Source organism: Heterocephalus glaber, unplaced genomic scaffold, assembly GCF_053883595.1.
Source record: "Heterocephalus glaber isolate CG9 unplaced genomic scaffold, H.glaber_assembly_v1.0 deba00000613, whole genome shotgun sequence".
Taxonomy (NCBI): Eukaryota; Metazoa; Chordata; class Mammalia; order Rodentia; family Bathyergidae; genus Heterocephalus; species Heterocephalus glaber.
The window spans coordinates 4,129,612-4,144,102 of record NW_028258152.1 but is presented as its reverse complement, the minus strand read 5'-3'; the positions used below and the strand labels follow the sequence as shown (position 1 = coordinate 4,144,102).

The 14,491-nt window shown below is 42.5% G+C and overlaps 1 protein-coding gene across 7 annotated transcripts in view; it reads left to right on the top strand.

Annotated features, from left to right (window-relative positions):
• Dclk2 (doublecortin like kinase 2) overlaps positions 1-14,491 on the top strand; it is a 148,478-nt gene that overhangs the window by 84,298 nt on the left and 49,689 nt on the right. For 4 of the 7 annotated variants that reach the window (XM_004869160.4, XM_004869161.4, XM_087205728.1 and 1 more), the window contains exons 3-5: positions 8,472-8,574; positions 11,878-11,979; positions 12,900-12,950. In XM_004869160.4, coding sequence (XP_004869217.1) covers positions 8,472-8,574; positions 11,878-11,979; positions 12,900-12,950 — 256 coding nt within the window. The remainder of the gene's footprint in view (positions 1-8,471; positions 8,575-11,877; positions 11,980-12,899; positions 12,951-14,491) is intronic. The other 3 variants (XM_004869163.4, XM_004869162.4, XM_087205726.1) reach the window with 1 other exon arrangement.

The following is a 14,491-nucleotide window of genomic DNA, read 5'->3' as shown; positions in this document are numbered from 1 at the left end:
AGTAGTTACAGTACAGCTACTCTTTCTCAAGTCACCCTGCAATGAGGAAAGATTTAACCCTTAAAAGAGATTCTGTGACATATTTAGTTTTGAGGAAGTTATTTCAAGGTGTTTGGGGTAAAGATTTGGCCCAGTGTTTAGTGAATGCCTTCTTCAGAGAGCTGTAGGCCTTCACTGGTCTTCTCAAGTTTATACTGGGATTGGAATACGCCTTCTAACCCTGGGGACCCGGGCTGTTCTGGGTGCTGATGGGTTGGTAGGAATTGGCAGGAAGGGGATGGGATGGCGCCTCGTGAGAGGGCTGCCTGGAGGGGGCAGGACTGCAGTGGTTCCCGTCAGGGCTCATCTGACAGACCTGTCCTGAACAAACCTTGTTGGCTGAGTGCTGTGTTTTGTGCTGGGAATCCAGAGCCCAGAAAGACAGTGAACCTGTGTGTATGAAGCTCACAGTCTATTGTCCTTTTTTTTTTTTTGGTACCGGGGATCGAACTTGGGACCTTGTGCTTGAGAGGCAGGCGTCGGAACCACTGAGCTAAATCCCCAGCAAGAAGCTCACACTCTAGCGAGAGGTCCAGACACAAAACCTCGGTGTTAACACCTATGCTAAGTGACCTCAAGACCTCCGGCTAGAACCCCACTGAAAGATCCCCCACTTTCTTTTTTTTTTTTTTTTTTTAATATTCTATGACACGGAATCTTTTTTTTTTTTTTCTTTTGGTACCAGGGATCGAACTCGGGACCTTGCACACGCGAGCCAGGCGGCGGAACCACTGAGCTAAATCCTCAGCCCCAAACAGACATAACTATTTTTGTTGTTGTTGTTGTTGTTTTTTCGTACCAGGGATCAAACTCGGGTCCTTGCGCTTGCGCAGCAGGCGGCAAAACCACTGAGCTAAATCCCCGGCCCCTCCCCCACTTTGTAATAGCGCCACCCTGGTGACCAAACTTTTAGCACATGGGCTCCGCCTCCTCCAATTCAAGATCCAAACATCGGAGGGCGATCAGTTCTCTGACTACCTAGAAAGGGGAATGGTGAGGACTAAGGAGAAGAAAGACAATAGAGACTTGCGTAATTTCAAAGTATGGGGGGGTGTGGCTGGGAGGTCAGTGCCTCAGGGTGGGCAAAGACAAGGACTCTCCGAGCTAGGCACTATTGATTGGAGGGAGCATCAGGTGACTTAGGGGGCCATGGTCAAGGTACAGCAGGAGCTGATGAAGATCTTAAGTCACTAGGTTCTTCTGTTGAGGAGGAGCATTCTTAACAAGAGTGGACTTAAGTTTGACAAGGAATTAGCTCCTCCCCAGGTGAACCTTTCTCTTTTGTTTTACTACTGGGTTCTCAAAGAACCGGGATGGGCTGGGGATTTAGCTCAGTGGCGTCAAGCCCTGCCTCAAAGAACCAGGATGTCTTCAGCTGATGTAATCTTGCTGGTGAGCCCCGAGGCCTCAGCTGTGACCAAAGGCAAATGGAGTTACGTTTCTGAATGCCATCGCCCTAGCCGGCTCAGGGGCAAGGGACATTGAGCCTCAGGCAGCTATAGTCATACTTTAATTATGAAATTATTTCCCCCAAATTCATGTAGAAATACTCCAGCCACCGAACAATCACAGTCAGGAAGTGGAGACCCAATATAACCTCCTGGTGCAGAGTGGAAGTGTCCAGTAAAGATTGCACCCCTATGTCTGCTGCCTGTTTTTGTTTTGAGAAAAGGGAACATTATACTCCCAATACATGCATAATGTTTTCAGACCTCAAGCCTATCACATATGTTTGTATATCCTTTAACAGAGACAAAATAGGGAAAGAAAAACAAAAGTGTTGCAGCAAGCTATTCAGAACTACCGCTGAAATTATGGCTGGCAGCCCTTTACTCTGACCTGATTAATCTGTCTCCTTCTGCATAGAACAATTACTATTGAAGATGGCCCCCTTTCATTTCAGAAGCTTAGATGAGCTCCGATAGGTACATTATTTCTCAGTGGGATGTTTCCCCATTAGATGCTGCTGATAGCTTTGATTTCACACCCTAGCAGAAATACTACTTTCCCCTTGCTTGTGTAGCTTTCTTGCATAGGCCACATAACATGCCTTATTCCCAAAGAGCTCCTGAAAATTAATCCTTAATTGCTTTAAAGAAGAAAATTTGGAAGCAAACCAAGGTCCTATAAATTTGACATTTTTCCTCGTCTCTGCTAAGAATGATTTTTATTCATGATACTGATTTTTTCTGAGAACAGATTAGTAACCTGCCTAGTATCTCAGTATTAAACCCCAGTAAAAAAATTAATGAGGAATAACTATCAGAGCTAAAAATATGGAATATGTTTTACAACATTAAAGAGAATTATCTGAGTGTCCAAATATATGAAATATTTTAAAGGTACTAAATATTTTGAGGTGCTATTTTCATCAAGTTAATTCTTCTCTGTGCTATTTTAATCCTATAATAGTTGGGGTATTTTATTATAGTGTTCTCTCTACTGTACCATTTTGAACTGTAATTATTAGTTTTCTTGTTCATCTCCACCCCTAAGCTGCATATTTTTTCTTTTGTTTATGCCTGACATATAGTAGATGATTGATTAATATTCGAGTGAAAGTAAAGTAGTAAATTCACCTGTTAGCGAAGGAAAATTATTTTAGTTTATCAGACCCTGGGTATTTTATCAGATGTTTCACTTTGAAAGGTATCACTTGAGTTTAGGGCAATCGAAATACCAGGGACAATTAAAATATATAGTCCCACCTCCTTGTGAAATTTAAGCATTGGTGAATAATGACTGCATTATACTAAAAAGTGTAGTATCAACAAAATATGATTTTAGCATAAAAATAAGATTGATATGCTTGCAGCTCTACACTGTCTAAAAATATCTTTATGCCTGTAGAAATATAACCCAGGGCTTTGACCTGACATTTAAGTCTTTCTTACCTATTTTATGATTCTAAAGGGGCTGTTAGTAGACTTGGTTCTTTAATGACTGCATATAAGCATGTGTATATTATATAAGTCACATTTCTGTGTAGCGTTTCTGGGAGTTTAAGATACATCAGCTGGGCATGGTGGTGCATACTTGTAATCCCAGCACTCTTGGAGACTGAGGCAGGAGGATGCTAAGTTGGAGCCCAGCCTGGGCAACTTAGCAAGACCATCTCAGATAAAATAAAAAGGGTTAGGAATGGAGCTCAGGTGAAAGCCTTGGGTTTAATCTCCAGTTCTTCAGTGAAATGAAATGAAGTAAAGTAAAAGTAAAATAATCTCAATTTGTTGACTATAATTTCTACAAGTAAAGGCCATCAGTGAAACATTTACAAGTTGTCAGGGGTATTTTCTGGGAAAATACCTAATTTATTAAATGTGTTAGTTACTAACTTGTTTATTATTGTAGGGAAGAATTGTCCATGAAGGTACATTTTAAAAAAATAATTGAGACAGTGAATCAATGAAATAAAGCACCAACAGCTTTCACACGTTATCATACTTAATCTTTGTAGCTTAAGTGGAATTGATTTCTTGTGGGTGTTGCAGATGGAGAAACAACCTCAGGTTAAGTATTTTGTCCAAAGAGTACTTGTGGCTACACAAGTGTGCATGCATGTGTGTGTGTGTGTGCACGTGTGTGGTGGCAGTAGGCTTAGAGGTTTATTTTGTCACTCTCAGCAAAAGCTTGTGGTCAGCTCATGATTCACAGGCTGGTGCCTGTAGTTTAGATACACAAGTGAGTTAACCAGTGTTGGCGAACCTTTTAGAACTTTCAATATGATAACAAACACCCCGCTGTGGCCATGGGTTCACCACCACAGTGAAAACAGAGCTCAGATTTCCCATTCCCCTTCTGTGGGTATTGGTTTAGATCCTCCTTTGGTCATGGTCATCATCTTGTACCTCTGTTCTGTTTGTAGTGTGTCTTATAATTCCATTTATTAGAATGTCACTATTTTTATAGTCAAATAACATTCCATTGTGTACATGGATGGTGCACCACATTTTCTTGGTTCCTTCATTAATGGACCCCTCCGCAATTGGTCCCCCACCTTGGCTGTGGTGTAGCTGCCATGCAGATGGGAGTGCAGACGTGGTTTTGATGTGCCAGTTTCATCTCCCTTGCATATACATCCAGAAGTAGGCTTGCTAGAGCATGGTGGTTCCATTTTCAGTTTTAAGGAACTCCCATGCTGACCTCCATAGTGGCTGTACTATCACATATTCCCTTTAACAGTGTATAAAAAATTCCCTTTTCTCTGGATGTTCATTAACATTTATTTGTTTGCTCTTTTTGGTGATAGCCATCTGACTGGAGTGAGATGATATCTCACTTGCATCTTCCTGATGGGTATTATTTTTCTCATATACTTGTTGATCTGTTGTGTTTCTTCTTTTGAGAAGTATCTGTTTAGATCATCTGTCTGTTTCTAAATGGGATCATTTGGTTTCCTGAGGTTGTTGAGTTCTTATAGTGCAGTTTCACTCAGACCCTACTAACACACAAGTCCTCTTGTGCACACACCCATTGTTTCCCATCTAGAGTAAAGCTGATGCCTGCCAAGGCCCACACAGCCTGCTTTGCCTCCCTGTGCCTTCTGATCTCTGCTCCTTCTGGGCCTTCTCGTCTCTCTCACTGTGTTCCAGGGACTTTTCCCTTGCTGTTTCCTGTGGACATCCAGGCCTGATCTCTCCATAGGGCTTTTGTTCATTCTGTTCCTTGTGCTTGGAGTGCTTTTCCCACAGGTGCTCCACGAGCCTTGCTCGCTTTCTGTGCAGAAGTCACCTTGGCAGTGAGATATTTTGCAGTCCATCCCTTTCTGTGCTTGACCTTTCCCCAAACTGCCTTCTCACTCTGCATACATCCAGCTGTGCATTTGTTCATTGTTTCTCCCCATATTTGCTCAGTGAGGATAAGAACTTTTGTGTTTTTTTTTTCTGATATCTCTAGCACCTGGAATAGTACTTGGCAGTTAAGTGCTGAATAAAGATGTTTTGACTAAATGGAGGGGGAAAGGGTTTCATAATTTAGGAAGTATGCCACTGTCCTGAGTAAATATTTGTAATGTAATTGGGATGCATGTTTAGTTTGTTTCAGTTGTACCATTTATTCTCTTGATAGCTTTTTTTTTTTTAGCACTGCTGCAGTGAGGATTGTACCCGGGCTATTTGCACTAAACCATACCCGTAGCCCTTTTCTGTTGTTTTCAGACAGGGTCTCACTAAGTCACAGAGTTGCCCAGGTGGGCCTCAGCTTGTGATCCTCCTGCTTCAGCCTCCTAGAAGTTATTTTTTGAGAGTATTAATGACTTACTTGAGGCATATCTGACCTAATTGAAAGTCATATAGTTTGGTTAACTAATTAGCCAAATATGTATTCAGTGACTAGAACCTGAATCAAAGGAGGCAAATATACAAACTACAAACCCAAACTTAAATTGACAGGTGAAATCATTAACAGAAGGTTAGGAAGCCCTATGTAGAACTGGTGTGGAAAATAAGTCACTTCTTTGATCTGTTCTATTCCTGAGGCCTGTTAAGTATTTTTATTTTACATAATAAACTTTGTCATTCTAGTCAAATGCCAACTAATTTAGTACCAGGTGAAATACTTCCTTGTAATAAGATCAATTAAAGATTAACTTGTTTTTTCAGACATTCACCTGTATTTTTAGAAAGGTGGTTATTTTTCATTCTAATTTGATTAAAAAATAAAATTTTTAGTTCTTAAAAAGCTGAGTTAAACTTACATAGATATTTGTTTTACTTGGCCAAGGAAATAAAAATGGATCCAATATTTGTTGAATAAATATACATAAAAAACAAAGTAGTTGGAAGTATAAGATAGACATAAATGACTATCAAAGTACAATGAGTAAGAGCCATAGTAGGAAAGTGAACCATGGGATCCCCAGTGAGGGAGAGCAGCAGTGTTCAGGTTAGAGCACAGAGCCGGGGGATGCAGCTCCGTGGAAGAGGACTTGCCCAGCACGTGCAGAGACCTGGGTTTCAGCCCCAGCACGGCCAAAACAAAACAAAAGTAGATGAAAGCAGAGATGTTCGAAGTGGAAATCTTGCATCTAAATTTCTATGTGTGCATTCATTGCCTGTGTAAGGGTAGTTTCCCTCCTGAGATACATACGCTTTCCTATTTGTGAACGAGGAGAGGGATAATAGTATGGTCCTCAGTTCTGTAGGGATAGGCAGCATCTCACAGGAGAGTTGGGAGAGGTTAAGTGGTGAGGTAATTCAGCCCCTCCAAAACATCAGCGGTAGTGGTAGCAGCGGGGATCCCAGCTATGTGCCCCTCGCCCCAGAGAAGCTCTTCTCAGTCTGTGACTCAGTTCCAGAAGGAGCAGCTCCTGGCCAGCCTCATTCTGAGCTTCACTAGGCCCCAGGCAGTGATGGACTGGAAGCTTCCAAGGTTGTGGCACTGAAGAGTGGTTGGAAAGGGCTGACGTCAGGAGCAGCACGGGGGTGCAAATAGCCCAGGGACCCAGCACTCAGTGAGTGGGCAGCAAGTGCAGTGTGCCTATGGCCGCCGAAAGAAACAGAGGGCTGAGCCGTGCCACACACGGGTAAGCTTGGAGGCCGAGAGAAGCCAGTCTCTGAATGCCTCCTACCGTGTGCTTCATTGTACACGGAATATCCAGAGCAGGCAGGTCCACAGAGACGGAAAGTGGACTATGGGTGCCTGGAAGAAAGGGGTGGGGAGCATGGGGTGCGACTGCTGTGGATATGGACCTTCTTTCTGGGGCGATGAAAACATTCTAAAATGGATTACAGGGATTGCTGAACAACTCAGAATATATTAAAAGCCATCGACTTGAGTACCTTGAATGGATGAATTGTGTGGTATGTGGAGACTACTTTTAAAAAGATGTTTAAAAATCAGATAGGAACTCAAAGCAGCCCGACTGTGGCTGAGTGAGCAGAAAAGGAGGCACAGAGGAGGGGGAGGGCCAGGTGGGCCAGCCCCCGAGGGAGTTCGTCCTGTCAGTGAGAAGCCACTGAGTCCGGGGCATGCATGCGAGAGACTGAACGATAATGGGCAAAACCAGCGCGCACCATGGGACTGGAGGTTTGATAACCTGCGGAGGAGCAGTGCAGCGGGAGTGGGCAAGAAGGGACGAGTGTGAACCCAGGAGAATGCGCGGAAACACGAGAACTGGGTAAGAAGTAGGAAGGACTAGATGTGAGGGGTTGGGGGAAAACAGAGAGAAAAACGACTGCCCGGATCAAACCATTCTACTTGAAAGCCTGGCACACTGTGGCCCAAGCTGTTGAAGCCAAGTCTTGCCTGACAAGAAGTGGGAAAAATGAGTTCAAATGCACACCAGTTCCACTTAGTGTCTGTATGTTGACATTCTGGCTTGCAAAAAAAGCAAAGAAGTGCATCATCTGAGATATTTAGTTACTATGGCCTGTGCCATCCGCATTGTATCTATTCACTGTCTTCTCTCTGGAGCTTTGTTTTCTAACTCTACCGTGAAATTTCCCCCTGCCCAATAAAAAAGCTAATAATCATCAGGAAGACACAAGGATCACTGAGATAGCTCAAGCCTTTCAAGTACTGCAGCAGTGTTTAAAGATTTCATCATTGGAAATGAAGTACTTAAAAAAGTTTTGTTTTTTTTTTTTTTCTTCTGGGTACTGGGGATCGAACTCTGGACCTTGAGCTGTCAAGGCAGGCGGTGGAACCACTGAGCTAAATCCTGGCCCCTACTTAAAACAATTTTTATGCAGCCCATTGAGAAACAGTGCAGTAGAGCCTGTCCCTGTGCCAAGCCCTGGAAGATGGTGCCGCTGGTTGGCAGTGGGATGCGTGGGTGAAGAACGTGTTCTCTGGGACAGCCCAGGGCTGCGTGGTCTGAAACCGCGATGGTGTGGACGGAGGCAGCTTTCTGAAGACTGAGCGTGTTGCCCAGACTGCTCCCTGGGCACAGGCCTGGGAGAGCCCTCAGCTCAGATCTCCTCGGCTTCTCGGCCAGGCTCCCTCTGATCCCGTTGTGACAGGGATGAGTATTAACTCACCAACCGCATCCTGAACCAGGCAGCGATCGTGCTGAGAAGTTTTGGGGTGTTGGTCCCCAGAGCAGTCCACGCAAGGACCAGAGGGACAGAGAAGTCAGGCCCGAGGTCACACATGAGAGAAAAGTACACTAAACAGAGAGTGGGGGCCTCCTTCAATCCCAGCTTTGCCACCGTCCTTAAGGAAACCCTGGGGAAAACCACGTAACCTTGCATTATGTCTTGACGTGAGAAACGGGGGTCGGTATGTGCTGAGAACCAGCCCTCCCTTCTGCTTGTTGAGATTGAGAAACAGTGTCCGGGCTTCGTGAAGGCAAAGTGCTTGGAAATGCCATGCGCTATACAGCAGCTTTTGGTCCCCCTCAGTATTATAGATGCGGATGGAAAATGTGTTCAGTTTTGCTGGCTATTTCACTTCTAATGTTTCTAATTTTTCGGATGTGATTCTTTTTTCAGGTTACTTGTCTGCAAGACTTTTTTGGTGATGATGATGTTTTTATCGCGTGTGGACCTGAAAAATTCCGTTATGCCCAAGATGACTTTGTCCTGGATCACAGTGGTAAGTGAGGCCATTCACTGACCATTTCCATGACCCTTAGCTGGCCGAGGCAGGGAGACTGTAAGTTCCAGCCTAACCTGGAACCTTGTAACTTAGTGAGACTCTGTATCCAAATAAAAAATAAAAAGAGCTGGGGATGTAGCTCAGTTGGAAGGCTCTGGATTGAGTCTTCAGTACTACTTTTTAGAAAAGTGCTGGGGAGGCAGTTCAGGGGTAGAGTGCCTGGATTCACTCCCCAGTACCGTAAACACACAAACCAAAGACTATAAAGAGTAATAGCTAAATTGTTAATGGTGAGGATCTAAGGTTTCTTTTTTATCTCATTGGTTTTATTAAAACATTACAAACAAAAGAATACATGCATTGTTTATATATTTTGGGGGAAAAAGCTGTTTTGTGGGTAGAATGGAAAAAGTCCTTTTTTCTTAATTTTTGTCAGTGTATGGAGTTTTCAACTAATTAGCAATGATCTAAGCGATTTCAAATGTTATTGATTCTATGAATATGACTTTATTATCTTTATTACTTCAAACCTATTACCTAATAGTGGTTGTTTTAGCTGATAATCTTTAAGTGAGGTAAAATTATGCAAACATAACATTTCACAGAGGAGAGCGATCTTAGAGATACAGTCTCACTCTTACATTTGGGGAATATTGTCTGTAAAAAAAAGTAGATGAACATTAGATGACTTAGAGTCACAGTGGTTGTGGCAGTCCAGAATTAGAGAAATATATTGCCACGTAAATAGTGATAATCTATGAATTTTAAAATTTGAGTTTTGTTTTGTTTTTTGAGACAGAGTCTCATAGTATGTAGTTCAGGCTGGCCTTGAACTCACTATATAGCCCAGGCTGACCTCAGATTTGTGGTGATTCTCCTGCCTCAGCCTCCCCTCCCGAGTGCTAGGATTACAGGCATGTAGCACCATGCCTGTCATCACTTTTTAAAATTTGAGATGATTCATTCTGTGGTATTAAAACATCTTGTGCCATTCTTTCTTGTTATACTGTATCAGTTATTCATAGCTTGCAGTTTGCCTATCCTCTGTTTTGTTTTTCACCTCTGCTGTATTTCCTTAAGTGTTTCTATATTGTATTACTCCATTAGAGAGGCCCTACTTTAAGTTGATAATCTCAGTATACAGGCCTTACTTGTAGGTAATGTCCTTTTTATGCCCTGTGCTGTGAGGTTAAGGTCTACAGAAATACACTTACCTGTTGTCACCTGGAAGCCAGGTCCAACTACTGCAAGGAGCCAGTGAGGCTGCTTGGTTCTTTGTGTCTTTGTTTGTTTGTTTATTTGTTTTGGTACCAGCGATCACACTTGGAACCTTGTGCTTTGAGGCAGGCAGTGGAACCACTGGGCTAAATCCCTGGCCCTTCTTTGTGTCTTTGATGAGAGGATCTAGACAAGACACAGGCAGTTGTACAGAGTGTGGGCAGAGTTTATTGTAAAGCGGTAGATTTTTAGAGCAGTAGAGAAGGAAGGTAACTTAAAGCCTGAAGGTAGACAAGTACCAGTATGCCAGGTGCTCCGAATGAGGGCTCAGACTCTCTTTATATGATTGGTCTGATTGAGTGGGCCTTCAAGGAGTGTCATGTCCTTCCGCCCAGGTCATTGTTACTTGAACCAACTTCTGAGAGAAGAAAGAAGGCTTCAGTTCATGCCCCTTTGGAATGGGTCTGTTTAGTTTGTCTTGAGACCTTGAGTTTTTCCCTGCCTAATGTTATCAACTGTATTTTATATCTTTATTAATTTTAGCTTTAGTTCCATAATACTTCGGTAGCAATAGTCATCACATTGAAAGTTGAGATACAGAAACCAAATGATACATTCCAGGTTTAGTTGGGTAATATTAACAAGAACAAAACATTTGTTAAGCTTCTGACAACATCCTGCATTAAAGATCCACTCAGAATGTGTAGAATTTGGCTAGGCTAATCTTAGCCAAGTTATAAAGTCTCAGAAAAGCCAGGTGCAGGACCAGCTCTGACTCTAAGCCCAAGGTATAGCTGTGAACTCCCAGGTTATTTGCTCTAAATGTTTACCTATCCTGCTCATAAAAGCTAGCACTGCCTTTCAAATGTTTGGAAGAGGTCCTCCCGCAGAAGGCTTTCTGACTTCCACCGTGCTAATTAAGCAGAAGTTGCCATTGTTCCCTTTGTGTAAGGGTTTGATTAGATTTCTCAGATGCCCCGTATTATTTTCCTGACTAGTGTGCTCCACATGTGAGTCCACTGCCCCTGGGGTACCGATTAGAAACTAACTCACATTTTATTCTTCATAAATTGAAATATTTTAAAGTAAATTAAGACAATATTTTATCTAACTTCACTCTTATAACAAGGCTATGAAATAGATTTTGGTCTTATCAGTTTCTTGGGGAAGACACTGAGGTCTCCTAGTTAGCAAACATCAGGTCCACGATTCACCGAAAATCTACGTGACTCTAAAACTCCTGTTGTTAGTTATTCGAATTAGAAGAGATTATTCTAGCTGTAATTAGTACTCTGGAACTCCAAACACTTTTATTTGGCAACTTACAGAAAGATAAATTATTGATTAAAGTGATTTTCCTCATTTTTCTATGCACTGCCCTTTTTTTTTGGTACCAGAGATCAAACTTGGGACCTTGTGCTTGCTTGTGAGGCAGGTGGCGGAACCACTGAGCTAAATCCCCGGCCCCAGTGCACTGTATTTTTGGAAGATGGAAAGTAAGACAGTCAGGGGTCCTTTATCCATTCAAAATAAAAGCCAAGGAGCTGGAGAAGATGATGACCATATAGTCTTTGCTTGTTAGTGCTGCTGATTTAGAAAATTCCACACGTGCAGGTCAGGACCTGTGTATCAAGTTAGGTCCCTGGGATCCCGTGTTCACCAAGAACTTCATCTGGAAGTGTGAGCCAGTGCCACGGGTTCTGCAGCCTAACTGAAGATAACCTCAGGTGTACTTTTGTTCGGTTGCTTTGTACATCAAAGCTATTTAGTTGGGCTGAGGATGTAGCCCAGTAGAGCAGCTGCCTAGTATGTGCATGGCCCTGGGTTTGATCCCAGTATTACAGTGGCACTGTCAGACAGCCGGGTTCAGTGGTGGACTGCTGCAGTCTTAGAACTGCGGGGAGGCTGAGGCAGGAGGGTCATTGTGAGTTGGAGGGCGGCCTGAACCACATAGTGATACCCCACTCAGAAACAGGGAAGCTGTCCAGTAGTACATGGGCATAGTGGACCATGGTCGCATGTGGCATGCCTTTCTGCTCTGCTAAAACTTCATGTACTGAATGCTCTTCTGTTCCTGACCAGAATGCCGGGTCCTGAAGTCGTCTTACTCTCGATCCTCAGCTGTTAAGTATTCTGGATCCAAAAGCCCTGGGCCTTCTCGTCGCAGCAAATCGCCAGCTTCAGGTATGAGTGAAGGGTGGTGGCCGCTCACGGCACAGACAGGTCCTTCTCCTTCAGTTTTCTTGAATGTTGGTGAAGCAGGAATTGGTGCCAGGCTTGTGCACAGCCAGGTTTCGGAACAGCAGATAGAGGTTATTTTATTTATGTATTTTTTGGGTACTGGGGATCAAACTTGGGTCCTTATGCTTTCGAGGCAGGCAGCTGAACCACTGAGCTAAATCCCCGGCCCCTCAATAGAGGTGATTTTTAAAACCAAAAGGTTAGGTCTGTTTTCCAAAGCTGTGAGTCTTCTGAGAGACTTGCATGTTTTTGTTCTTCATGTTCTCAAGAAAACCCTATTATCTGAACCCTTCTGCTGTTTACATGGAAAGGTTTCACATTTTGACCACATTTATTTTCTTAATATCTTTTCTGGTGTAAAACATTGACTTCACACAGAAATACATGGACTTGATAAGTTTCTGCGGGCCTTTTCTTCATTGAGCAATATAATAGTAGCCATGATTATTGTTGGAAGGTAGTACTTATTTAAGAGTTAGATATTCCTCTGAGTAAGTTTCTTTCAGGTCCTAAGCCTATAAATTTGTCACAATTCTGAGTGGGCATTTTTTAAACATTAAAAACTACATAAATATCTCAAAAACTTGATTCTATGGGTTTATTTATAGTAATTAAGAATAATTTGCTTTCCCAATGCTTTTCCCGATATCTAGAATACATCAACATAATACCAATAAAGACCATTTTGCGCATCAAACTTTGTAGACTTTTTTGGACATTCCACTTTTCTCTGTGTCCCTTGGGCCCCATGTCTTTCTTCTTAGGGCAGGCTGTTTTACCCTTGTTTCTGTATACACGTTTAGATCGCTGAATAACCACTCTCCTTACTGTCTCCTCTGCTTGTATATACTGCATGTGTACAGTAAAGAGAGGTGGCCACTACTCCAGTGCCTATTCTTCAGCCAAATCCCCAGGTGAGCCGTGAGCATTATGGCTTTGTCGCTGTGCTGAGTTTTGTTTTTGTCTTTTGCCCATTTCTGTTTCCTTTTGCTCCATTTCCATGAATGTATCTGGCTTATTCCAGTGTACATCTGTGCAGTATGAAATGCTTCTCAGTGTGCAGAACACCTCAGCCTCGTTTGTTCATTAGAGGGACAGTTATCAGAAGATTGCCCAGTGCCAATCCGTGTGTAGTTGAGATGCAGCAATTGAGGAGACATCGTCACCACACGGGGGTCTGTGTTCTAGTTCAGCTTGGAAATGTTTTTATTACTGAAAAAGTGCTAGCGTGTGTTAGGAACACAAAATGGCTATAGAAACAAGTATACTTTGCTTCTCTCCATTCCCTTCCTGGGGTTAAGTGCTTAGGACTCATTTAAATCTTAGAATTCAAAGTGTTTGATAATAGAATACGCTAGAATAGGATTATGAGGTGTTTCCTGTATTATAAGAAGGCAGCCCTGTACTTTTTAGTTTTCAGATAATTATTTTCATAAAGTTACAGACTCAGTACTCTCTTTGAACATACGACAGTTGACACTTAGAATATTTTAAAGATGTGTCTCTCGGCCATTGACCTTATTTTAAATTGCATTATGCTCTCTCTCTGTAAAATATCTTAAAACTAGGAAAGCTGATATATGAAATTTGCATAAACACAATGACCTGGGGAAGATCACATGGTGGATATAGATTTCCTAGCTTTTCTCTTAAGGGATAGGCTTACAAATGCTTATCACATCAGTAAAGTAATTAAATGAAAATGGAGAGAATGGTCTAAAATTCAGATATGAGCAATTCAGTTTTGTCCACTATGGTCCAGAGAGGAAAATTAGCAGGCTGAACTATGTTTCACTGCCACATTTGCCCTGCAGACGGACTGCTCCATCACGAGCCTACTATTGTGCATAAATGATTAATCGAAAAAATTATACTTGAATTTGGTGTGGTTAAAAACTGATTAAGGACAACTGTAGCATTCTGCATACACCAGTACACTAGTATGCAGAACCCGTATTTGGATAGAGTAGGTAGAAGTTGTGGGATTTTAAAATCACATTTCCGAGGACCAGTGCTCTTATAAGAGTTTAAATCAAAGTATATTCAGTACTTACTGCTATTACAGAACTCTGCAAGCTGGAGCCAACGACTGGCACTTCACTGAGATTCTGAAGAAAGCTGCTCATGGTGTCCATCAAGCATATCCGTATCCATACTGTTTTCCCCATTCTCTGTCAGTGGAGAGAAAGAGTTTTGTATTATTAGAAGCCACAGTGCCGGAAGTAGTATCACTTGCCTTTACAGACTGTGCCATACTTGTTGCCATTTTAAAATTTGTAAGAAAGGCTGGTGTGCTGGTATACACCTGTCCTCCCAGCTACCGGGGCGGCTGGGCAGGAAGACCATTTGATCCTAGGAGTTCAAGGCCAGCTTGGCAACGTGGCTTAAAGAGAATTCCAAGGGAATGATTGGAATTTCAAACAGAGCAAGTAACTTTGTAAACATAATATGGTAC